A 25,232-nucleotide genomic window follows, 5' to 3' on the forward strand; every position below is an offset into this window, starting at 1 on the left:
AAGTCCTATGTAGCCAAAACTCCCATCTTTTACAGCTCTGTCCTCTGACTGTACTAATCTGATGTTTCTGAGAAAAAAGAGAATCACTTATACCATTTGTTTTATCTTCCAGAAAACAAAGAGACACGTTGTTGCTGTTGAGACTCTAGAGACTCTGGATAGCGAACGGATTTTGTTGATCCTCAAATGTTTCTTTCAGCTTGTATTGAACCTTCATTTCATCGAAGTAAAGCAGAAAATAGTCCTGCGTATCTCTGTATTGATTCATCATTTTCCCATCTACGGAGGGGTCGAGCATTTGTTCCACACTGCTCCTCAGCTGCATCAGCTTACATTATCAACATGGGACACAACAGATCAATCGGGACACATTGTCTTTGTCATGTCAGTCTGTATTTGTTTGGTTTTCTGGAACATGACTCACTCTGTGTGGTCTGCAGCCTGTCGTTTGAGCATAGTCACCCTGTACACGCAGGGCAGTGGATCGCTTGTAGCTCGAGATGATGTTTTTTGATGGATGATCTCTCTGTTGATTACCTCAGCTGTCATTCAGGTTCACCTTTTTATTAATCAGTGACATTTGTCTTATGAATACAATTCACTTTCTGTTACATTTTGGTGTTCTATAATGCGGCTTTATGTAACACAACAGTGTGTCAGCCTCTTTCAATTCATCAAAGTGCCTACACAAACTGAAACTGCATTAACATCAAATTAAAGAGACAAAGGGCTGAAGCTCTTTTAGAGAAAAGCAAAGCTGCTGAAATGAAAGGGAATATTTCAAAGACAAAAGTAAAGTGAACATCAGCATTACATTTCCAAGATGAAAGGGGGCTGAGGAGTGATGCAGATGTGTCTTATTGAGTGCTGTTTTTTGGACTGGCTGACTTTTGTACCGGTGGTTAATTGCAGCTTTTATTGAGCAACTACTATATATTATTTTTGGGCAAGTGCCTAAAGTTAAATTGTGCTGCTGCCTGTCTTGGCCAGGATGCTCTTGTAAAATAGATTTTTTTTTAAAAATCTCAATGGGACTTTACCTGGTTAAATAAAGATTAAATAAAAAAATATGAAAAATGTGGCTTGTTAGCTCAGCAGAGCTGATACTTTCGGTGAGATGGTGTAAAAGATGTGAGAGAGCATGTGGATAAACTGTCTGACTATCTATTAACCCCTAGTCAGGTCAGATGTACCCATCAGATCAGTAGTAGCTACTCCAGATTCTTTCTGTTGGATGAATCACGGATCCTTGTCTGTGAAAACCATCTTGCCATTTGATGCCCTCCTCACAGTTCTCCACCTTGCTATCTCTAAATTAATTCACCTCCTGCTGCACTAATTATACCTGCTAATAGTATGTTAATAGTCTATAATACAGCTTTTCCCCCTTTTTTGCTTTGCCATATTATTTGCTGGGGAGCATTTTGCACGCAGCCAAAAACTGACATTAATAATCTTAGAAAAAAAAACAAAAACACACCCACATAGTTTTTAGCATCGTTTTCTGTGACGAGTATCTTACTTGTTAGCTTGAAGAAGATAAAGTTTTATCTGACAGACACGTGGGATGTTGAAAACAGCACGGAAAGCAGAAAGAACCAGCATGTGGTAAGTGGCCAAAGGGAGGCTTATCCAAATGGTCCTCTTCTGTTTAGTCTGACTTCCACAGGCACATTGCTTGTGCCACCTGAGCAGGACTCTCTGCTTGCTGTCATACAGTATGTGCTTGATTGAACCTGGGTTAGTCCAGTCAAAAGATGGCCTGCCCCCTATACGTTACTGAGATCTCTGTAGAATAGAAGTAACTTCTCTGTTCAGGCCTGACAAGACAGCTGTAATGTAGGTCAACAGGTACAAGCCTCCATTTACCATCCACAGCTAAAGACAAGTGGGGTGGAAGAGGAGGCAGTGGGATGTAAACAACATACAGGGTGAATGGATTGTAGAGGGGGAGGAGATAAAGAGAAAGGGATGGCAAATGATTGGTCCACACACACTGTAGTGGTGGCCTGATTAATGTTTTATAAGTATCACTTCTCTGTTTGTAGGTTAGACTTATCTTTCCTCTCCCATGTGTGGGCTAATGGCGGAGCTGTGAGTCACACTGGCCTGTGTTGTTGAGATAACTCCCTGCATTGTGAGTGTGTGTGTTGTTTTTCCCAGTACAATTAACCAGCAATACAATTAACCAACATTACTTTTAATTTAGAGAGCATGAAACCGTTTAATTTATGAAATTTGAGGCTGAACAGCAATCTTGGCAGATCTGTGTACGTCGCTATGGTTGCAGCTCTGCTTATATGTGGAGCATATGCAGATGTATTTACAGATGCCTTCCTGCTGAAATATTTTTTATTATTTTAGTATATCCTTGCAGATGACTTAAGCTTATATGTAAATTATTTTATTGTGACATTTCACATCAAATAATTGTGTAATATTTTGATAAGAAACAGTGTAAGTCAGACACTGCACACGGAGCTGCTCATTGTTGCAAAATCGAGATCAAGATATTCTGATTCACCCGCTTGCTCGCTGAACATTATCTCCTTGTTACTCCTTCTGTTTTCTCATGTTCTTTATCTTTTCCTTTCTGTCCACAAGTGCGTGGTCACATGACCTTTTGCTCTTTAAAACGAGGTCACACTGGTGCCTCTCCGCTGCACGTGCGTGGCTTTCTGGGGATTAACAGTCATACTGGAAGTGGCTCGACGCAGTGGTGTAAACCGGATGCTGTTATAGTGAAAATCCCAGGCTGCATCATGTCAAAGCTGAGGTTTTGCTCGGTGTCCTTGGCTGAAATGTGAAAGATTGATATGCTGTCAGAGCCATGTTATCCTGCTCATAAACACCAGGCCTTGTCACAGCTTTTACAGAGGCATGACCCATGATATACCAGTCTCACACGTGGAACCTGTCCTTCTGTTTTGTAGGTTGCTGTTAGACAGAAACACTAAACACTGTCAAATGGCAGAAGATGATGGCTAAAGAGGTGTCTTGCTTAGGAGCTGATAAAACCCCTCCCCCAGGCAGCAATTTCCCAATCATAGCTTAACCGCAACAAAGCATGGAAGGACTATTAAGCTTTGGATTTCCCCATGCTGACGTAGCCGGGGATTGGAAGAATAATACTCAACATCTCAGCGTCTTTTTCTTTTTTTTTTTTTTTCAAAAACCAAAAACACATTAGCAAAAGTTTAAGGAAGATTTTAAGGTTGAAATAGTGTATTTGTCTGCTCTAGAACAAGCTGCACAAGTGTGCATATCAGAGTAACCAGCTTATGACTTACTGTAGTAACCTAGCATTGGTCAATTATAGAAGACTGTTCTGTTCTTATGAAAAAGACTTTTGAAGAGTTTTCAGTCTTGTTCTATTTGTCTTCTGTTCTATAAACACATTGGTCACTGTTCTATCGCTATAACACATATATATATACACTTTATTATCCACACACTCACAATTACATACAGGAAACATGCTAGGTCATTCACTTTAATGCACACCTTGCCTCAGCAGTTATCAGTCTGGTGAATATTCATACATAACAATATATGCCACACATAAACATGGCTCACGTCTCTCTGCCCAGTCGAAGGCTGCCATGACGTGCAGTGGCAGGCTCCACAAATCCTTAACGTTCATCTTTTACATCTCAGCCTTAACCATTTTCCCATAACACCGGGGGGGAGGCTTCTTGCCGAGCTATCAATAATAAACGATTAAGTTAAGGGTTTAACATCCTTGTGTAGATAATGGGGTGGAAAGGAGGAGGCTTTCAAAGAACAGAGTGCTTTTAGCCTAGAAAACCACCAGCAGGAAGTACACAGTTTTTAATGACCAGAGGCTGTAGGTGCTGGGTTACTCTTCAAGCCTCATTTGTTGCAGATGGTTAATGATTTATTTCAAATTGTAATCATTAATGCTAATGGATAGTATTAATTTAATGTAGTTAAATAAATTTGTTTAATTGAACATGTACTTAACACACAATAACCATTATTAATTGTTATTCAAAATGTTTTTTTAACATTGCAAATAGGATTGTATGTATAGTGAGTGCAAATGATGATTATCATTTATAAATGATACATAATGATGTAATTTATATGATACAAATTTAAGATGAGTATAAGTCAAAACATTCACTCTCCTTCTGGCTTTGATTGGGTCTTAAAAAACGGCTGCCTGCTGTGGCTGAAAATGATGCTATGAGAGTGAACCAGTAAAACAGTAAAGCTGTGGGCCGTAAAACCAAAACAGGGAGCCGAAAGACAATAAAACCTCAACAGAGCTGAGGTGAATTGTTTTCGAACTAACGCATTCTACTTACCCAGAGAATAGGATTTGGTAATTACCTGCTGAAGAGACATCTAGGTATCAAGTTTGAAACCAAATTTGCGAGACAGCTGGGGACAGTGAGTTAAGCAAAGTACTTAATCCCAACAGTTACAATGAAATGACCAAGAGATTGAGATTTACAAGTGAGTCTGCAGGTGTGAGTGCTTTAGTATATTTGTGACTCTCACCCTTCGCCCTTGAAGATGTTTCCCCCATGCACTCAGCCTGACTGTTGAACTCAGGATTATATCTAACTATAGTTTATAGTTTAAATAGTTTAAACACTATTTGAAGACTTGACAAATCAGCAAGAGTAATAAAACCTAACAGAGAGTGGTAGATACTTTGGCACTGTGAGTAAATATGTTAAGTGCAGGCAGGTAATAAAAAGGGATGATTTGATCACCATTAACAGATATTGATAGATTAAAAAAAAATCCCATTAAGCTCTAATTGAAAAGAGGATAAAGTTGCATCGTTTCACCAGATGCCATTTAATTCATAGTTTATAATCACATATTTTCTGCTATTAATTCATGTACAGCATCTTAAGTGGTTGGACATTGCAGAGATTCATCCACTAACGATGTGGCTCACTGGGCATCAATAGCTGACCATCACACAAAGCCACATAGACATGCACACACACACATACACACACTCACCCAGATGCTAACATAAACAAATAGTCACAGACTTCCCTGCAGCGTTGCCAGTCACTCTCTTTATATCTGACTGTGTCTCATTGAAATGGCAAGTCTATGAAAAGACTGTTCTCACTTTTGAAAAAAGAAACATTTGTCTCTTCAGTCTGGATGTGGACGCTGTCTGCATACAGATGTTAGCCCTGGGGCACTGAAACTAATACCATATGGCAGAGTCCTCTTTTCACGTGCTTGATAGTGTCGATAGCAGGACTGAGAAACGGTTATTCCTTCATTCTTTATCAGTGTATTGGTTCTGCTGTGCAGATAAGGAGCATGTCTTTATCTGCTTTTGCTTGTTGGCTGAGGCTTTCAGTGGATTATTTTATATTTTGTATGTGAACATCTAACAACCACTACAAATAGAAAGTATTGCAACAGGTGTCAAGGCAAGTATTTTTGTAACATCACTTTAAATAACAGAAGCCTTCAGTTGTGTTTCAGTGTTGTGTTGGCCCTAAAAAACACCATTGGCAATGGGTAAATTTCCCTTTGTTTTTAAGTATTGAAAACCTCAATAAGTGAATAATCCGCAGGTCCTGTGGAGTGTTTGTAAAAGTCCTGCAGGACTCCTGTTTCAGTCAGGAGTTATTGAAACAGTTACAAAGTTTTAGTTACAAAGCACAGCAAGTGTCTGTTCACTAAACCAGCCTTCTAAACTAACTCTGGGGGCAGGGGAGAGGCAAAGGGAGGCCATGGAGGGAGACACAAAGATGGAAGACACTGTGTCAGGTGAAAGAGACAGGTTTATGCTTATATTCTAAAAAACAAACAGAAGCTAAGTTATTGTATTCTGACCCAGTGTATTCTGATTTGGCCTGTTTATCAATACGGTCAACAAGTGGACCAGCATACACACACACATACATACACTTTCCAAGGATACCATTATCTCTGATGTCCATTCCTAATAAACATCCATAAATTGGCTTAAAGATCAAAGAAAAACAATGCTCTTCATAAAGAACTTGCCTTAAAATCATCACATTTAAATTTTTTTTTCATTCTTCATTATCAAATTAATGCAGTGATAGCTGTCCATACATTCATAGGCACATTGTAAACAGAACTTGCTAATTGCTAATTTGGCATACCTTAAATGATGCCATTTGCCAAAATGTAAATAAATACAGGCCAAAAAACAAAAACCAAACAAAAACAAATCTCAACTGATCTGTTAAGATTTCATCTTAGAGCCACATAAAACTCATTGAATAGACGTGGCACTATCAAGGACATAGTTTTAGGTCACCCTTTGCTTTCAAAGCCAAGACACACCGCTGCACACATACACATGGTGATGCATGTGAACGCACTCTTTTCTCAGACAGTGACACACACACTCCTCTGTCCTCAGGACTGCAGAGATCTCATTTAGATAACTCTTCTGATTTCTCAGTACCTCCCAGAGTCACCCTTTCCCTGCTATAGTCATCCATTATGTTACCACATGAGGAGACACCGACAACTTTAGCTGATCCTCTCCCTCGATAGTGAAAGATCAGTGAGAGATCTGACGGCCCTGTCTGAACCGAATATCTCCCTTTCACAATTTTTTTACAGTGATTTTGATGTTGCTAAACATTACACCGCCGAGGAATAACAGCCTGTATTTTGCACATAAATACTTTGCAGGAGTTATTGTGTATCTCTCTAACAAACATTCGTTTTGTGACAGCTATGATGTAGCTGCCCATTAGCCATGTGTTGATGCTTTTAAAGCGTGGGGTACTTAGCATAGCCAAATCAGCCTCATCTGCCATAATTCTAGCTGTCTCTTTCTCTATTTAGTCTGCACCTCCCCATCTCTAGAGCAGCTACAGCACTCCTCTGCATGTGTGTGTGTGTTTGGCAGAAAGTGGGAGGGAGGGAGATAGAGGTGGTATGTGTATTTATATCCAGTAGTACTTGTAGAGGGGTGTGTCTGCTGCACAAGTCTTTAAACCATCAAACACAGTCTCTCTTCCCATAATTTCAAAGCAGTGCGTTGATATCAAAACTCCCTAAGATGCAGTATGTCCAAAGTGTGGAACATCAGATGCCGTATACAGTTGTTTCTTGTGTTAATCATGTCTCATATGATTAACTCAACGTAAACAAGTTACCAATGCTCTTTACTCCATGTTTGGAAACTGTTACTGTCTAATATGACAACCTCATCTCCCTTAAGATTGCATTTATATGCAACTAGTCTGCAACAGCAACATTTTGTAGGACATGTAGTGCTGTGGGATAGTGCAATATAACAAGATGTTGAACATATAAAACTATGAACACAATAATGTTCTTAAGCAAATATCCAAAATATAATCTATCAGTGAGTCGCATTTGTTCTCCCTACCATATCTGCTCCTGGCAAATAAAGCATGTTTAATGTATTCATTGTTATATTTAGACAACTTAAAACACTTAGTTCAGGACAGAGAAAGATCGTGGCCTTGGTTAAATGTTTCTGACTTGAAGGAACATTTAATTAAAACATCTCTCATTCCCTAAACTTAACCAAGTGTTTCAGTAGCCTAAGCATGTGGGTACATGGGACACAAATCTCAGTCTCTGATGTCAAAGCCCTGCTTTGTACACCCAACCATCCTCCTCCCTGTGACCTCTGTGTATAAATATGTCAGACTAAACTTTGCCATAGGCCCCATCATGAACAACTTAATGTTGTGCCGCTAGTAGGTCATTTCAAGTAAGTTCTGAAAATGGTGAAAGTGTCTTGATGAGAGGATCTCTGCTAAAACCTTTGAATCAAAAACAAAGATGAAGAAGAAAGGCAATCCCTTGTCTGCACCTTCAAAGTGTTTAATTTTAAAACATATAACAGCCAAATAATGTCCAGACTAAACATAAAATTCTGTTGACTGGAAGTCCATCATGTTGTCCTGTGTGTGTTTTAGTTTTCTGCTGAATATTTCATATGCTATTAGCTGATAAATGATACATAGTAAGAGCAGCACGCTTGGGAACCCGGTTTCTGTACAAAAAAATCACACTTGACTGCACAAAAACATTGTGCCTCATCATGAGGTTTCAGTCAGAAAAGCAGATGAACACACATTTGAGTAATCTCTTTGCTTTTATCAGTATTTATTCATCTACCTTTAATGAAAAAGTCATCAAATGTTCAATCAGAGTAGTCACACAGAAAGGCTAGAAAGAAAGTCAGAAGGTCTGTTTCTTGTCAAAACATAGACAAAAGTCAGTGACATAACACTGTAAAAAGCGTTCATTTCTTTTGTCTCTCAAAGCAAACATGTTTAATTCATTTACCATAGTGTTCAAAGGTGCACTGTAATTTCCCATACCAAGCCCATGCCTACCTTTATTCACAAACTCTCTTTGTCTGTGGGGGAAATTACTGTACAATGTGATCCTGACAGCCTCGCACTTCTTGTGTGAGTGTGTGTTTGCCCTCAGCACAGAGCCCGTCCCTGGCTGCCACCGCTGAATGTCCCCTTAGCATCGGCAAATGGCCAGATTCTGTCACAGCCGCTGACTGGACCAGCTGTTTCTTTCCCTTTCTTCCATCTTATCTCCTCCGTCACACTATCTGTCTTCCTCTGTGTGATTTGCCTTGTGAAAGAGGCAGTGATAGGGCGCCTGGTGGTGCAGCGCTTGACACCAAAGTTGATATCCACACATGCTGGCATCAGTGGGAGGCATTTATGTGTATGTGTGTGTGTTTGACAAGGCAGTCAGGGCACAAACACCATCCTGTGGATTGTGGGAGCGCAGAGGACACTTACGCTCTCCGTTGTTTTTGTGTTTCTGTTGACAGACCGACAAGTGGGAAGAGGACAGTGAAGGTCAGAGGGTGGTCAGTTTGGGACGTGGCCGGTCAGGCCCAGTTACACAAACAATGAAAGTGAAATGGGATGGGTCTGGGCTTAAGCTGTCTGGCCGTGCCTTGGCCCGGGCTGCTGGCGTAGGCACTTTTTCGTGCCCTGTGCATCTCACATTGGGAGTTATCAGAGCGTGCAGGCAGGGAGAGTCATAGCAGCAGCAGGCTAGCAGTAGTAGTAGCAGCTCGCTGGGGGCTGCGCAGGGTCCTGGATCTGACCTGATTTGTCAATTCGATGACTTCACTGAAGTGTCGCTCCACTAGGGAATCATTGGCTTATAATTCAGCAATCATGGTTCAAGCAGGGGATTCGTTGTTTCATGTTTAGTTGAAAGAAAATTGAGGCGCATAATGGATTTATCAGGAGTGCAATTTGACATCAAAGCACATCTGAAGAGGCTCTGATTGTCCTGGTCTGTCTCGTCATGGCTTATCCAGAGCACTTTGATTGGTTGAAAGAAACCGTCAGTTTGTTTCCAGGTAAGAGCAGCGATTTAATGAGTTTACATATGGGCTGAAATAACAATTTTAAGACGACTACGATGAGGAATACTCATCATCACAGCACTAATTTAACATGCTGCAGCTGTTCTTATCATCCAAAGTCTTTAAACATGATTTGAATGAGGGATGTTACAAACTTCTCGACATGTTGTAAATAGTGTGCAAATGATAAAAACAGCTTCTTCTTCAGATGAAGTTGTTTACTGCTAGTCTACAGATACATCTACGGGGAATAGAAGGTGAATCGCATGTCTGTCTTAACGGTTCTTGAGCCAATTAAATCATCTGAAGGAGCGGAGATCTGGAGAGAACAAGTGAATGCAAATGGGACAGAACTGAGCAGCAGACAACAAGAGCAGGTCAGGACAAAAGAGGCGAGGGATAACAGAACGAAGGCGCTAATGATGAGGATGCAGAAACAAATTTGGTCTCACTTTGTGCGGTTTCTGTCTTTCAAGCTGCACTGGGAAAAGGATAATACCTTGAGCAAAAATGTACCGTTGATCTTTGTTCTTTGGCTCTGAAACATTTGACCTTTTAATTAGGAATTCCTCCTCTTCCCTGTAGCGTCAAGTGAAGAAGAGAACAGTGCCCCTCCTTCGACTTGTTTATCAGAAGGAATTTGTGTCCTTTTCATGTTGCATTTTAAATTATGTATGAAACATATTTGCATATTTGTGCATGAGTGAATACTTTGCATCTCAATACCAAATTCTGCTTCTAAATTACAATCTGAAGGATACAAAATTAATGTGGTGTTTTGAAAACATATGAACTCACCATGCTGCCGCAGAGCGCTGTCATTCGCTTAGGAACCAAAAATAGACACAGTATATATACAAGACATAGCCAACACAAACACCAACACACACACACGGAGTCCCTGTTTTGCGGTTAGCATGGGGCAGGTGACAGTGAAAGTGTGTGTCTGTTAAGGTGTTGTTGTACAAAAGGGGAAATGCCTGTGGAGGCTCAGATGGTGACAGATGGTTTGGAGACAAATCAGCCTGGGAGTCAGGATCTCTGCCCTGGGACTAGTCGCTCCTTTAAGTATCCTTGTGTGTATGTGGATTTGTGGAGTATGTGTGTGTGTTCTTATCAACCGCTGTGAGTGTATGCCCAGGTTAGTCTTCAATATGTACACATGTATTTGCATATATGTATGCAAGGCAGAGCATCAGTCTGTTTTTGTGTGCACAGGATGTCAAACTCATGGTTTGTGTACATGTGCATGCAGTTATGTAACACTTCTTGTAACAGCACACTAAACGTGACAGGAACATCAAAATACTGTATACTGCTTTCACATGTTTAAAGGGCACATATTCATGTGCTGGAACAATCTACATTTTTAGTTATTCATCTCTAGAGTCCTTAGAGCTGTTGTTTGTGAGTGGATACATACAATACACTCACAGACACACACACACACACAGTCACAGCCCCCAGTCTTACACACTTTCTGTAGAATAATGAGTTTAAGAGTTTCATAATCTCTGCCATATTTTACCAGGTGCAGTTTCTCATCAGAGTGACATTGTTACTCTTTGGCAGAATAACCTTGCAGGCATTAGTCTGAAACTTCCCAAAGTGCTTTACAATCTGCCCATAAATTACAGCTCAAGAGGTGCTTATGTGGCAGCCAGGAGAAGTTGTGCAGTAAGTAGTTCCTCTGGCCCCTGCATGGAGGCAATTCCCAGAGGCCTCTACAGTTAAAGTACATCTCAGTCCAAACCTGTTTCGACTGTTGCGAGAGGGCAGCAGCTAAAAGCTCTGCAGGAGTAAGTTTGAACCGTGTGGTAGTGCATTTAAACATGCACCTCCATCTGCTGTCGTACATGCAGTCAGTGGTGTGTATGTGTGCGTGCACAAGTGTTGTTGTGTCTCTTAGTAGTTGAGCTTGGCCTAGACGACTTAAGCCCTACTAGCCTTTAATAATCTCATTGCCAAGATGTACCATCTAGGTCAGTGGCTTCCATCTTCTCTATGGCTGCTTACGGACCACAGAGAGAATGAAAGTCATGAAATTATCCCCCATAGCTCGCTAGTGTAAGCTATCTAACGTTCAGAGTCTATGATTTGATTGAAAGCTCTGTCTCTGGCAGACTTCTTAGAGTTTCCAGCTAATTTGTTTTAAAATGAGAGCAGGTAAAGGACTGTTTAATAATGCAAAAAGTCAGCACCCTCACAATATACAGAAATAAAGAAACAGCATTTTTGTATATTTTGTAGCTCTAGTTAGCCCTAAAGAAATTAAAATACATGTGTGTTGAACTGTTAACGTTATCCTAAACTCTTACTTGGCCCCCACAGTGTAGATGTTCAGTCTTTGGATATAGCACTAAGATTGCTACTGTTGTTATAGAAAGCTATTTAGCAGGACATGCTTATGTTTGCAGTTTACATTATAGTAAACATACATTGTGCTGTTGGTTTTGTAAAGGCTGACCTGGTTCAGATGCACCTACAGTACAAACTCCCCCAAACCCACTACTCATTCACACATGCAGACAGTTTTTACACCCAGTCTGATTATAACCTCCACTGCACTTCGCTGGTTCATATTTGGATCCAGCATTATGGGGTGTGTTTTTGTTTTTGTTTGCATATTGCTCTAAGGTAACAAGGGCTTCAGCTGCTGCATGTGTCAGCTGATGATTCAGTGCAAGGCTGTGATCAAGCCCTATTTAGTCACTGTGTGTTTTCACCGCGATGACTGCAGAAAGCAACTTTATCGTTGATATTTACAAAATATTTGAGCATTGCCTTCTGTCCGACTCTTCCTCTCCTAGGAGCTGTTTTTCATCCTTTATCCTTGACATCGTCTTTATTGACTTTATTCTGCTGGGAATTTCATTTTTAATCAGCATAATGTCTGCATGTTAGTATTTCATCTTGCAGAAGCCATTATGTACATGTTCTAAAAATAGTAACAAGGTCAGTAACCTTGGGTCAATTTGTGGAGGTTTAAGTGGACGTTTGCCAAAAGTGGAAAGGGTTGCTGACATGTCCACATTGCATAAGGAATTTGTAGCTCAGCACAAAATGGAGAAGCTGATGGTTGTGGACTTTCGGGTGTTTTATTTTTGCAGGTTTTCTGAGGGGAAACCTGTGGAGAGAATTTAAGTCACGTTGTTTTCGTGAATTGGAAAATGTGAAGGACTGACCTGGTTTTTGTTATGTAATTGTAATTCAGTGAAAGCATATGAAAATCATCTGATAGTTGCATAAAAAGTTCTCTATAAGCTATTGTACGTACCCCTTCAGGGCTATAATGTGATATGCTGCTGTGGAAGCTCTTCTTGTTGGATGCATCCTGTGCATTGATGTCATTTTCTTGTGACTCGTACTTGACTCATAATTTTAAAGTTAAAAGTTATTTCTCAGTGTTTTGCATTCAGATCCCATCATGATGAATATAAAGTGAAGTGCTTTGACCTGTATGTCTAAACCCTGTCTTTTCTTTCCACAAAAAAAAAACCAAAAAACAAAAAAGAAAATCATTTTTTATTTCTCACAGTTGATGCAACACATACTTGAATCCCTGTTGTATAAACGCCGAGGGCAGAGTTGTGTAAACACGCCCGTGGGATGAGGTTTCTATCTATGACTGAAAACCTTTTTGATCCAGTATTGAGCTTTCTAAAGGCAGCGGTGTCCTGCATAATAATCTGTTGCGCTATGATTGTGCTGCAGCGAGTGTGTGCATCACAAAAGCCTTAAGCCTTCTCAGTGTCCATCCTCTCCCCATCACTCTTTACGTTTTTGTCTCTTTCTCTTTTTCTGGTTTCCTCTATCTGTTCCTTTCTAGACCTCTCCTTTATCTCCCCAACCATGCTCCCTTTCTGCCCCCCCCCCCCCCCCCCCCCCCCCTCCGTCCCTGCCTTTCTCCCATCAATCTATCTCTCCATCTTTCCTGTTTGAGGCCACTAATTTGGTCTGTCTGCCTCTCCTGCAGGGCAGCAAAGGAAATGATTGAGAACAATTTTCATAATTACATTTTTTGTCTCCCCTGTTTAAAGCCATTTAGAAATAAAGTCTTCAGTGACTTCTGTCATTGCATCTGTTACAGTTAACATTAGAAAAATACCTGTCTGCTCTGTGTGAATCGGGATGTTAGTATATAAGTTGAAGCTAACATTAGTGGCGTGCATTATTAAGATGTTTTTATTAGGTTTGCATTTAAAAGAAATTAGGTGGAGTTAGCTTCCACCAGCTGCTGATAAAGTCGCTAAAAGTGATAAAAATGTGTTTGAGACAAATTTGTTTGCTTCTGTGTGAAAACCAAGACCCATTGTTTCAGAAAGTAATAAAAATTTTGAGTGGTAAAGCTGGCAGCGTTATCACTGTAAACTGCATATGTGGTGCGCAGCAACAGTAAATAAGGAGAGTGGGGGTAATGAACAGTCAGTTGCACAGTTACACAGTGTGCTCTGAAACACACAGTGAAAATTATGTATATACTTTCATATTAAAACCTGGGGACCACATGTGCTTTTTTTCTTGCAGACTATCCTGACATTGAATCCTCAAGTGTTTTTGTTTTTTTGTTTTTTTTTCTGAGCTCCTCCAACGCGTTTGGCTAAGTGGAGGTTTCTACCTTGTTTTGTTCATAAAGGACATGTACCATACATGCATGTAAATGCAGGAATGAGTGGTATGGACTGGCACAGCAAACATTATTGGTGCAAAAGTTATAATAGAAGGCGAGAGAGTAAATAGGAAAAGAGTGGGGGGATAGGGGGAGGAGGACTTTGTTTTTCTCTGAGGACAATGCCTCCTAGAGAGGAGCGGCACAATAGGCTCCATTCACAGCCACACCAACAGCAGCATGACATTTTGTTCCTATGACTGGACATCATGCATCCACCCAAACCACCGATACCACAATGGGATTTCCAAATAGTTTCTCTTGGTATTGGAGTAGAAGAACAGACAGGAGCAGTGCTGCTGCCGTGCATGATAGCTGCACACTGTACATAAACCACTATCAAACCTTACATAAAGAGCCCACAGTCATAGCTTGGCATCCGTTTTGTTTCTTTTCTCTTCACTTCAGTTTATCAGCTAGTTTTTGTCTGATGTTTATGTTATATAACCAAAGTGGACACTTGGTTTTTCTAGCATGTTTGGACTTTTTGTTTTTTTGCTTGTTCTTTTCTTGTTTGTATCCTGCAGCACTATAAGGCTTAGGATGCTACAGAGCAGAGGAGTACATAACAGCACAGCATAATATAAAACATCACCAAACATTCAGCATAAAACTGACACTTACAGCCAATCAGTCTGACTGATCTGGGGTGTTTCAACCATGCAGCTTGCAGGCATGAAGAGCAAAGCTTAATTGATTTCTGTGCTGACTTTATAATAACAGGGATGATCATTAGCTCAGTTATGTTATTTTTTTTGCCTGACTTTATATTTGTTGCTGTATAAAAGTGTACCTTTTTAGATGTTGCTTACTATGTGGTGCACCACAGTGTGCTTTCTGTGAGGCTCAGTATTAGATTGAAAGCCGAGTTAGAGATGGGTGGTGAGATATTTAAGGATCCTGAGGCATATTTGTTGCTGCACAGCAGATCTCTACAAATTATGTTTTTTTTTTTTTTTTAATTTTATGAGATTAAAAAGTTTTATGGCTTTTTAAGATTTGCTCGTCAAGTTGAGAACTTATTTTGATGGCATATTTTCCAACTCCATCTGCAGCTTTCACCATAAACAACTTTTTACAAAACCCTGAACACCACATACAGTTTCACCAGTGACTGTAAATAAATGGATGACATGTTTCCATGTCCATCCGCTGTACAAAAATAAAGCCAAATTATACTGAATACGTGCGCTGCCATCTTTAGCTGGTGATATCATTTGGGACCAGAGTCTACACAGTAGTGATCAGGTGGTGGAGCTGCTGTATCCAGGTCTCGCCCCTGCACCCGCCCAACTCAAAAGCAAGCCAATCACAGCTGTCAACAGCTAATTACAACCAAACTTATCAGTAAATGAACACTCAAACAAATCAGTGTGACAAGAACTACCTAAAATGACAGAAATCATCTTTGGAGAGTATTTCTTTGACATTTACTTTGATTTTTTTTTGTTTGACTCGCTGTCCTGTCCACTAATATGGAGGAGGCAGGGTTAATTACCTATACTACATCCAGCCACCAGGGGGCGATTGAGATGTTTTTGGCTTTACTTTTGGGGAGATGTCATGTTGTCCTTTATGCACCGTAATTGAGTTTCACATTAAATGTGATTACTATTAATAACTGAGTGGCATCTGTAAGGTCCTTTGAACAGTGCTGATTACATGTCTTTGATACATATTTGCTTGTGCTTTGGTGTGTGCAGCAAAACAAGGCATGCATGCCTTATGTTATATTGTATTTTCAGAGGTAAAGTACACATGCATTCAAGGTCATGGTGCTTAACGGGCTGAAGTAGAGACTGGGAAACAAAATACCAAATGAAAGGCCGTGACTTGCACTGCCCTTCAAAATAAGAGCAAAGTGTTTCATCTCTGTAGTCAGATCAGCAATTGGTGTTAACCTACAGCTCTCTCCTTTGGTTTGCCAGGTTTGCCAGGGTTTTCCAGCATGTTTGGGAAGAAGAAGAAACGGCTGGAGATCTCAGCTCCGTCTAACTTTGAGCACCGGGTCCACACGGGCTTCGACCCGCGGGAGCAGAAGTTCACCGGCCTGCCGCAGCAATGGCAGAGTCTCCTGGCGGACACTGCCAACCGCCCCAAGCCCATGGTGGACCCTTCCTACATCACCCCCATCCAGCTGGCACCAATGAAGGTAGAGTGTGAATGGACAGAGGGCATCAGGCCTGAGCACTGGGGGACAAATCAGTAACTTTTTTCTGTCTTATTGTTTGCCTCACTTTTTTTCTTTCATTTTTGTGACTCTTCATCCTGCTGTTTCTTCCCCACTCTCACCCATACCCTTTCTCTCTCTGTCTATATGTTTGAAGTAATATTTGAACAGTCCATATTTCTTCTCTTACTTTTCTATCTTTGCATTCTCACTCCTCTTTTGCTGTCTCTCACCACTCTGTCCTCCCCTTTTTACACTCTGTTGTCTTTCCTCAGAGGCAAAATAGATAATTCTCCAGTGCCATCTGGCCACTTCACACTATTCAAATTTCCATTTCGTATATGAAATTATAGTCATATCATTGTAAATGATATTGCTTTAAACCTGCATTAAGCAATTTTTTTTATATTAAAGTGACATTGAATGCCTCCGTCACTGTGCCAGACTTATGGTAAATTAAAGCTTACGTTTATAACGTTTAAAGGAAGAAATAGCAGTCTTCCTTTTACAATGAAAAGTTGAATTCATAAGAAATAATAAAATCAACCCCTGAGTCTCACCGCTCACAAGATCCCACTGCATAAAAAAGGAACACCAAACAATCTCCGCTCTAACAGCCAAGTTCAAAGCGGACGACAACTGAGGCAAACAAAAGGGTCAAAACATAGAAATTTGATAATAGTTAATAGAGTACAACAACTCCAGGTGGCCAGACACACAGCTCCAAGGCACTGCTCATTGTCTCTGTGTGTCAGAAAAAGCTTAATGCAGCTTTAAAGACTGTAACTTATTAAACTTTAAGGTTAAATAATGCCACAGTCATCAGAAACCCTAATGCAAACTGGTGTTCCTTTTCATTTGGCTCTGTGATTTCTCTTCCTTAACTCCCCTGTGACTGTGATTGTGTGTCTCCTCTTGTCTCTGAACCTTCTGAGTGTCTCCTCTGATGTGTTGTTGTTCATTGGTTCTTCTTAACATGTCACATCGATGTATTTGATCGACTGAAAAAAGGGCAATATCTAAATATAGTCATTAATACACTGGAAGATGAACATTTCTGTGCACCTTTCTCTGGGTTGTAGCAGAACAAATGATTATTTTTTCTTGCATACTAGAGGTTGTATTAGGCCTCATGGGTCTTCACAAGGTCACTGCTTAAACCGTGGCATTTCTTTGCTCTTCCATTGTACTGTCTGTGGTCCCATCTTACTGCTTGTGTGACCCATATTCAGACCTTTCAGTGGGCCAGTGCCTCCTTCCAGCTTTGAATTTAGGAGCCTTTTTCTTGTGTGTGTTACAACACCTGCTCATTTCTGTTGACCTTGATAATATGTTAAGAACACTCGCCCCATAAACGTCTCACTTTTAATCTTCTTCATCTTTGATGTTGAAGGTTGACATAAAACCCTGAAGCACTTGGTTACATTTGAACACATCTAAAACAGTGACACTAAATGCGCTATTGTGAGCATTAATCACAAAGCTATATATATATATATCCGTCTTTGAGGAACCACTTACAGGTCTTGCGGACAGAAAAGTACGTGCTCAGACATCCACAAAAGTCCTGTAACAGAGAACAGCAATATGCCACAGGAGATATCTCTGAAGAGGGGGAAACAAGAAAATAATTCTCTTGCTCTCTTCACAGATATCTCCCAAGAAAGTCCGGTCATCCGAAACGCCGTTGCCCAAAGTATGACATCCTCTTCCCTTCCCTTTTTTTAACCCCCTTTTTTTTCTGTTTTGTTGGTCGCTCTCACACAGTCACAACTCTGCTGTTTTGTTTCCGCATCTCTCCTCCACTGCCTGCTGCCATGCATTCAGGTGGAGGTGGCGTGTCAGCAGGAACAGGGAGAAACACTTGAGAATGACTCCACACATGACATAACTACATTGCTCTGCCAAGTCTTTTCTTAGACCTCATCTTCGCTCTCCTTTTGTTTCATTCGCATGAGCCTCCCCAGAAAGAGACAAGATTAACTGTAGCAGCATGTTCCCTTGTTTCTCTTTGCTATGATGTGCCATTGATAATGATGATGATGATGATGATGATAATCATAATGATGGTAATGATGATGGTGATGATGATGAGTGCTGAGATGTGAAGTGCATGTTGCCATGACAACTGATTCCGCTCTGCTGTAGGCCACCAGAAAATAGGTCATAAAGGGTTTGCACGTGTTAGTAGGACCCTTTCTACAAACCACGCTGTACCCTTGCTGAGGCAAACTACCTCCTCTCCTCTCCTTTCCTCTCCTTTCCTCACCTCTCCTCTTTATTGCCATCTCCCCTTTTCCAACCTAATCAAAGGCGATTAGTCAAGGAACAAACGAACCAAACATGAAGTTGAAAGGATGTGATTATCCTGGATGAATTGCAAGCAAATTTTTGCAAATGTCTGATAAAGCATCGGAGAAATTTACACCTCAGGAGCAAGAAGTATGTTTGCTGATGACAGAACTACAGAGAACATACAAATACACATCACTCACGATTTGAGTGTGTGCATGGACATACTTGCAAATGTAAAACAAGCTTTGAGAATTAAAACCAGATTGGTTTTTTTTTGCATCTTTTTCTCAAAGTTGACACTTAATTTTCTCCAGCTGTTTCAGAGCACTTTAGAGAGTTAGAAGGTGCCAACAGTTTTTAATTAACAGGCTCAAACAGGACTTGCCCATATCAATCATATCTTTTTATAGCTCAATATAGAAGAACTAATAATCGAGAAGGTGAACAATAAAATACTTGTTGTGCAAAGTCATTGCAATGCCAAATTTCAGGAATTAGTTTCTAACAAACAAGGGTATAACAAGGATACAAAGGGAAAATAATGTTACCATTGCCACACATACATGATGACGCTCAATTACAGGACGCCAAAAGTTATCATTTCTGAAAAGGAGGATCAACAATTTTGATGAAAAACGGAAGGTATTGCATAACTGTAGTCACTACTGTGCCAGTCTGGGTGGATTTCACAGACATGATCTCTGGACTGGAGTGAAATGACTGATCAGCACATGTAATATCAAAATCACCCAGTCTTCTGTAGAGGAGAAAAATCCCATCTGAATGCGGCTCTAGTCTAAGTCTTTTCAGAGGAATAAAATAGCTGAGAAACCACTGTGGAAAGAAGTTTGATGTTACTCTGAAGCCGGGGTCACTTCACTCCCACATCAAATCCAAATGATCCTCCATGGCTCTCATTGGTAGTGTGTGCACGCAAAGAGTATGAACTGACAAATCTGTGTGCAAGTCGTGTGTCGGCGTGATAGTTTGAAGAAGCAAATGAAGGAAGCCCTGTGGTTTCTTCAAATTGAGTGACAACAGTGACACAATTCAGGCCTTGCTCTCTGTCAAAACGTGTTCTGCACTTACAAATCTGTCTTCACAAACAAAAAACATGCTTTCAGATTATCTGATTATTAGATTTTCTTTGGTTGTTGCTTCTTTGTCTAACGAGAGTCTGTGCAGATGCATGTGTGTGTGTGTGTGTGTGTGTGTGTGACTGTGTGTGAGACCCTGACTCCCAAGGTGGGCTGGGTTATTTATAGTGTCTAACCCATGGCCTGGTATCCTTCTCCCCTGGTTGCCCTGACACTTGATTGACACAAGGTTTCTTCAGCGTGGCAGACTCCCCCAGCTCTGTCTGCTAAGTGTGTGTGTGTGTATTTGTTTGTGTGTGTGTGTGTGTGTGTGTGTGTGTTTATATACACACCAGGTGGGCATGGATGAAGAGGTTTCCAGTGCTGTCCCTTCCAAACTCCAAACAGTATGGAGGGACAGAGTACAGTAAAAGGTTTGTGTGTGTGTTTGCCTGTCTTTTGTGTGTGTGTGTTTGTATATGTGTGTGTTTGGGTGTGCACACGTAGAGCAGTTAGAGAGGTTGGCGTGGTCATCGTGCTGAAATAGCTACTACCTCTGCCCTCTGGCTTGTGTGCTCATCGTTTATTCACAAGGCTTGTAGCCTCGTTGTCAGACTGCTCATCTCGGCTGAGCATTAGTATTGCTTAAAGCTTTGACTCTCATCTCTATTCTCCCCTCCCTCCCCCCTCCACCACCAGCCCTCAGCGCACATGCTAATCCAAAAGTTTGGGCTAACACTGTGCCCTAACAGCATTTCCATGTTTTAAACATTGTGCTTTTAAAGCCTCTCCATTCTGACAATTTGAAGTGTGTGGTGTGTGTCTTGGTGCATGAGTAAGTTCACTAGAACTACAGAACATCCGTGCAGAACGTCTTCATCCTTATGCTGCTTTTCTTTTTATGGTTTGATGTCGGCGTGCTTGCTTCAAATGAATGTGTATGTGTGGGTGGGTGTGGGGTAGTGTGTGTGTGATGCAGGGTTACATGTGTGTTAATGTGTTGCATTCATTAGCAGTAGCAGGGGCATTGCCGTGGCTGTTACTAATGGCAGTCTCATGTTGCACCTTGACTTTGACACCCTCAAATTGCCGACTCCTGTGAACCTGAGGAGGTAATTTACCATGATGGTGTGCATGTTTGTGTGTGCTTTTAGATCCGTATGTGTTGGCATGCATGTGTTTGTCCATGTGAGTTCATGGACCTGCTTATGCTATCTCCTTGTTCCTATTTGCTCATGTTTCCTGAGCCGTGAGTCAATATTAGATGTCTTGGTTCTTGTAACTGAGACACAGAATAACCTGTGTAGGAAAGGTGACATGTAAACTCAAAGAAGTTTAATGTGAGCAGCTTCTTCTAGCACTACTTGTGCTTCTTGAATTTCCTACCTCAGTTTCCTCTGATTGTGTCATACTCATTACTTTGCATTTTGACTTTTCGAAAGTGCAGATACACTTACAGTGTGTTCAGCGAAGCCAGGTTTATTTCCTACATAACCAACAGTGCAGTCGATTAGCAGTGTTTGGAGAAGGGGTCAAAGCCGTAATAACCTGACAATATAACTGTGACAAAATAATGTGCTCGAGAAAGAAGCAGGAAGATGCGCGTGGAGTGAATTAATAATAGAGCTGTTATAATGGGCTTCTGTTAAACAGTAGCAGTAAAGTTTGGGACACTGGTAGACTTTGGCAGAGTTTGAACTCAGACAGAAAGACAGCAATATACTGAGTACATGTGTATATACTGTATATTGGTGTCAGTGAACTGCAGAAAGAATTTTTTTAAAAAAAGCTAAATGGGAAATGTTAGTTAATTTCCACTTTTCCTCCAGTGCATGTTTCATCTGAAAGCAATTTAAATACTTTGTCTTGATCCCAGGGTTATCAGACAGCACTGAAGGCATGGTCATCAGCATCAGCAGGCCAGTTAGAGAAATAAGTAACTTTCATAGAAGATCAGTTTAGAGCTTTTTCCTCTCAATGCTACACTAGCTGTGGAAAACAGATGATAATAATTGAACCTGGAGGGATCACAGTAATAACACATCATGATTTATGGCAGATATTTCTCCTTAATGCTCCTTGTCTTCTTCAAATGACATGTCGCCCTCCTGAATGTAGCTCAAATCTGCCCTTGAATTACCTGACATCTGAATTCCTCTTTTTTTTTATCCTCAGTCTTTGAGAACAAATACAAGAGAGTGCTAGCTGCTTATTTTCTAAAAATACAACCTGAGGTAGACCATTGTCAGCTTGAATCATGAGTATTCTGACACAGCTACAGTGTGACTTCATAATAATATCAGTTTCAGTCTCACGCCATGTGGGTGGGAAGTTAATGTGAGAATAGTTTAGCGGCTTGAGTGGATCCACAGGTTGTCTACGAATTAATCAGATAAGCGCAGTGATGAATGGAGTCGTTTAAAGGCCTTCAGACAGTATGGAATCAGCGAGTGAGCTTTGTAGTTGCTGTGGTTATTAGTACAGGTAAATGAAAGCAGACTGCCTGCATTTAGATTACGCATTCAAAGAAACATTTTAAAGAGTTAAGTGCAAGTCAGAGACGATGGCATGAAGGCTCATGTTGGTGCTAATGAATACATTTCTATTTGAGAGAATGTTCTGTTTAGTGTGACTGCCGCTGAGGCTGCAGGAAGGGAACCATGTGGCAAGTGAGAGTACGACGTGTAGGGTGTGAACATCACTGGTTTGCACTGGAACTAACATTTACGTATGTACTTTGATTCTGTGCCGAAGGAGCCCCATGCACATGAATCAGACATTTGCATAATGAGGTTTTCTGTAGTAGAGACGTAGAGGTGAAATCCAACCTTGGATAGGTGGATTCTCAGATATAGCAGCCTTCGATGAGCAGGAGTTATTATGGAATGAAGACACTTGCCTTCGTTCTTTGAGCCTTCTCTTCTCTTCCTCTCCTCCTGTTTGTGATTTCTAACATTTCCCAAAATGACTGCTGACAGCCCCCAGAGTTCATGTCTAAACTTCTTGCATTGAGCCGTGGGTTACATGTACTGTAGGTAGTGTAGGTGGAGAGAGCGTTGGTGATATATTTTAGGTAGCTGAACATCTCTCTGCTGTCAAAGCCATTAAAGCTGCGCTGAAAATATCCCAACCTTACATCACATTGGAAGAAGAAATAATGCAACAAAATGCACACAGAATCGTATGGTACACGAAATGTAGATGTTATTTAACAGTGTGAAGTATTTTGGTTGATTTGTTTTCTTTTCCATAAATGTCACATTTCAGTAACTTAAATGACAGCGAATCTTAATGTTTGCATATTGGACGTTTAGCACAGGTCAGACAAGGTTGTCATAGTGTGGCTTATAAAGAGAAACAGGAACTGACTAGTACAGTAATAATAACAGCATGCGACAATGAGCATGACAGGCAGGGTGATAACTGGTACAGCACTACTGTAAATGTCAGTGGGTCAGTGGTAGCACAGCCACCACAACCCCCCACCAGCTTATTGGCAGGTGACGGAGGAGGAAACTCGATCATTGGGTCTCTCAGACGGTTGGTTGCTGTGGCTGCAGAACGCCAGACTCGCAGTCGGCCCATCCTGGATGTAGCTGCAGCCGGGGCAGAGCTGCTTTTAATATGGCGGGGGGGCGAGGAGCGAGCACGAGGGCCGAGGGGCCGACAGAGCCGGGGAAGCTGAGGCAGGTGGTGAGAGTGGTGAAGACTGAGGAGGCAGTGGCGTTCAAACCCCAGGCACAGACGATTCATAAACAGTTACAGGTGGGGTGTTCGACTGTTTCTGTTTCTCGCGAGCCAAGACTGCATGCTGGTATGCTGGCTATGCAGATTTGTCTGTGCAACAGGTCTAAGCTCTCACTGCCAGAAGTTCCCAGCACTTAGTGAAAACAAATTAAACCAAACACTGTTGCTGCAGGTAGGATTTTAACTCCCCCATTCAGCATTTACTCCATTGCTTTATGCTAACACTACAGAGATCGAGTGTTTGAAAGGTCAAATATTTGACTGTGTTTAAAATCTGTTTCTATTTTTGTTGCAATTTTAACACTAAACTGTGACATTCCCTGAATTATAGCTGTACGGGGGAGCAGGCTGTTTTCTCATGTTTCCTGAGAGAGGGCAGGTTTGTGCTGTAAGCTCTGCATGGCAGAGTTATTTTTGTAGCTTTGCTGGGTTTGCTGTATGTGTACATATGGAAACGGAGCTTAGAGAGATAGTGTTTCTGATTTAACAGGGTCACCCAGTCCTTGCTTCAGGGGCAGAAATGCAAACTTGTGTCTTTATTGAATAGGGAAGTGGGCTATTATGGTTCTGACATGTGCACGCACAGAGTTGCTAATTTGAGGAGGCATTTTATTGCAGTGTGTATTAATGATATTGGGTGAGCTCCAAGGCAGTGGGCTGCAGGTCCAGAGTCTCTATCATGGCCCCTCATTGAAAGTTGATGTAGCTGAAAAGCATATCAATTTTTTTTAAAGAAAGGACATAAAATAAGCAGTTTTAATAACAGTTTTCTGTGATAATGTTTTTGCATTAAATGCCTCCTCCATTGGCGTATAGATACAGATATATACACACACACACAGTGCAGTATTTCTTCTGCTCAAAATCTGCCAAAGTGCATTTGTACCCTAGCTTTTCATGCACAATGACTGGCATTGAGTTGAATGACATTCATTCAGCTTCTTAATGGACAGAAAAGAAAGTTGGACGCTGTGATCAATACGCGTTTAATTTCAAGTTTAATTTGAATTCGGCTCAGTATGTATTACATTCCCTCCTACATTGATCTAGGATGAAATTGGTCAAAGCAGAAATAGACTTGAAGGAAAATAACTCCTGATTGATGTGTGTCTGCACATGCACGCGCGCACACACACACACACACAAACAGCTAGAGAGAGCATCTGTCTTTCTTGGCACTGAGCTGAAGTGGATGGCATTGATTTAGACCTCTCTCATTCCTTTCTCCACTCTGCTCCTCCTCCTCTGCTTTCTCACTTTGTCTTCTCTCGCGGCTGCCATTCACAGTCGCACTCTGCAAATCACCTCTCACGGAGGCTTCAGAGCCACAGTCGGTGAGGGAATTTTGGCTTACAGTAACGCTCGCCGTACTTTGCCAGGGCATCTCAAAATGTCCTGGCTAACAACCATCCTTCAGTGTCTGAATGTGGGGTTTTTTTTGGAAGGACATTTAAGCTGTGAATTTTAAATAGGAAAGGATTGTTGCAGGAAAAAAAAATAGATGAGATAATTGGTGTGTCATACTTTAAAAGTTGTAGGTTTGTAATGGATTGGCAGTGCTTTCTAGCTTCTTGATGAGGAACTGTGGGATGACTCTTCAAAATCTTAATCTTCTTGAACACATTAATACTTTGTGTCCTGTGGAGTGAATATAAATGTGCTTTTATAAATCTAAAGTGGATCTTAACATCCCTTTGAAGTGAACCACTGCCTTCGAAAGCCAGGTTCCCTAAATATGAAATAACATGGCTCTGTAAACAGTAGTCGCGTTCTTTGTGTCTCAGTCAGCACGTGCTACTATATACTTGGTGTGAAGTAATTTAATGACTGGACTTGTAGTATCCTCGTGTGGCCAGAGAGGCAAACTACAGCTCACAGTTCAAATCGAACACTTCCTTTTGC

At 41.0% G+C, this 25,232-nt stretch overlaps 1 protein-coding gene across 1 annotated transcript in view; it reads left to right on the top strand.

Annotated features, from left to right (window-relative positions):
* pak5 (p21 protein (Cdc42/Rac)-activated kinase 5) overlaps positions 1–25,232 on the top strand; it is a 60,187-nt gene that overhangs the window by 12,786 nt on the left and 22,169 nt on the right. The window contains exons 2-3 of the mRNA XM_041065030.1: positions 15,971–16,194; positions 17,864–17,908. Of these exons, the coding sequence (XP_040920964.1) occupies positions 15,991–16,194; positions 17,864–17,908 (249 nt within the window). The 5' untranslated portion in view covers positions 15,971–15,990. The remainder of the gene's footprint in view (positions 1–15,970; positions 16,195–17,863; positions 17,909–25,232) is intronic.

This window comes from Toxotes jaculatrix, chromosome 19, assembly GCF_017976425.1.
Source record: "Toxotes jaculatrix isolate fToxJac2 chromosome 19, fToxJac2.pri, whole genome shotgun sequence".
Classification (NCBI taxonomy): domain Eukaryota; kingdom Metazoa; phylum Chordata; class Actinopteri; family Toxotidae; genus Toxotes; species Toxotes jaculatrix.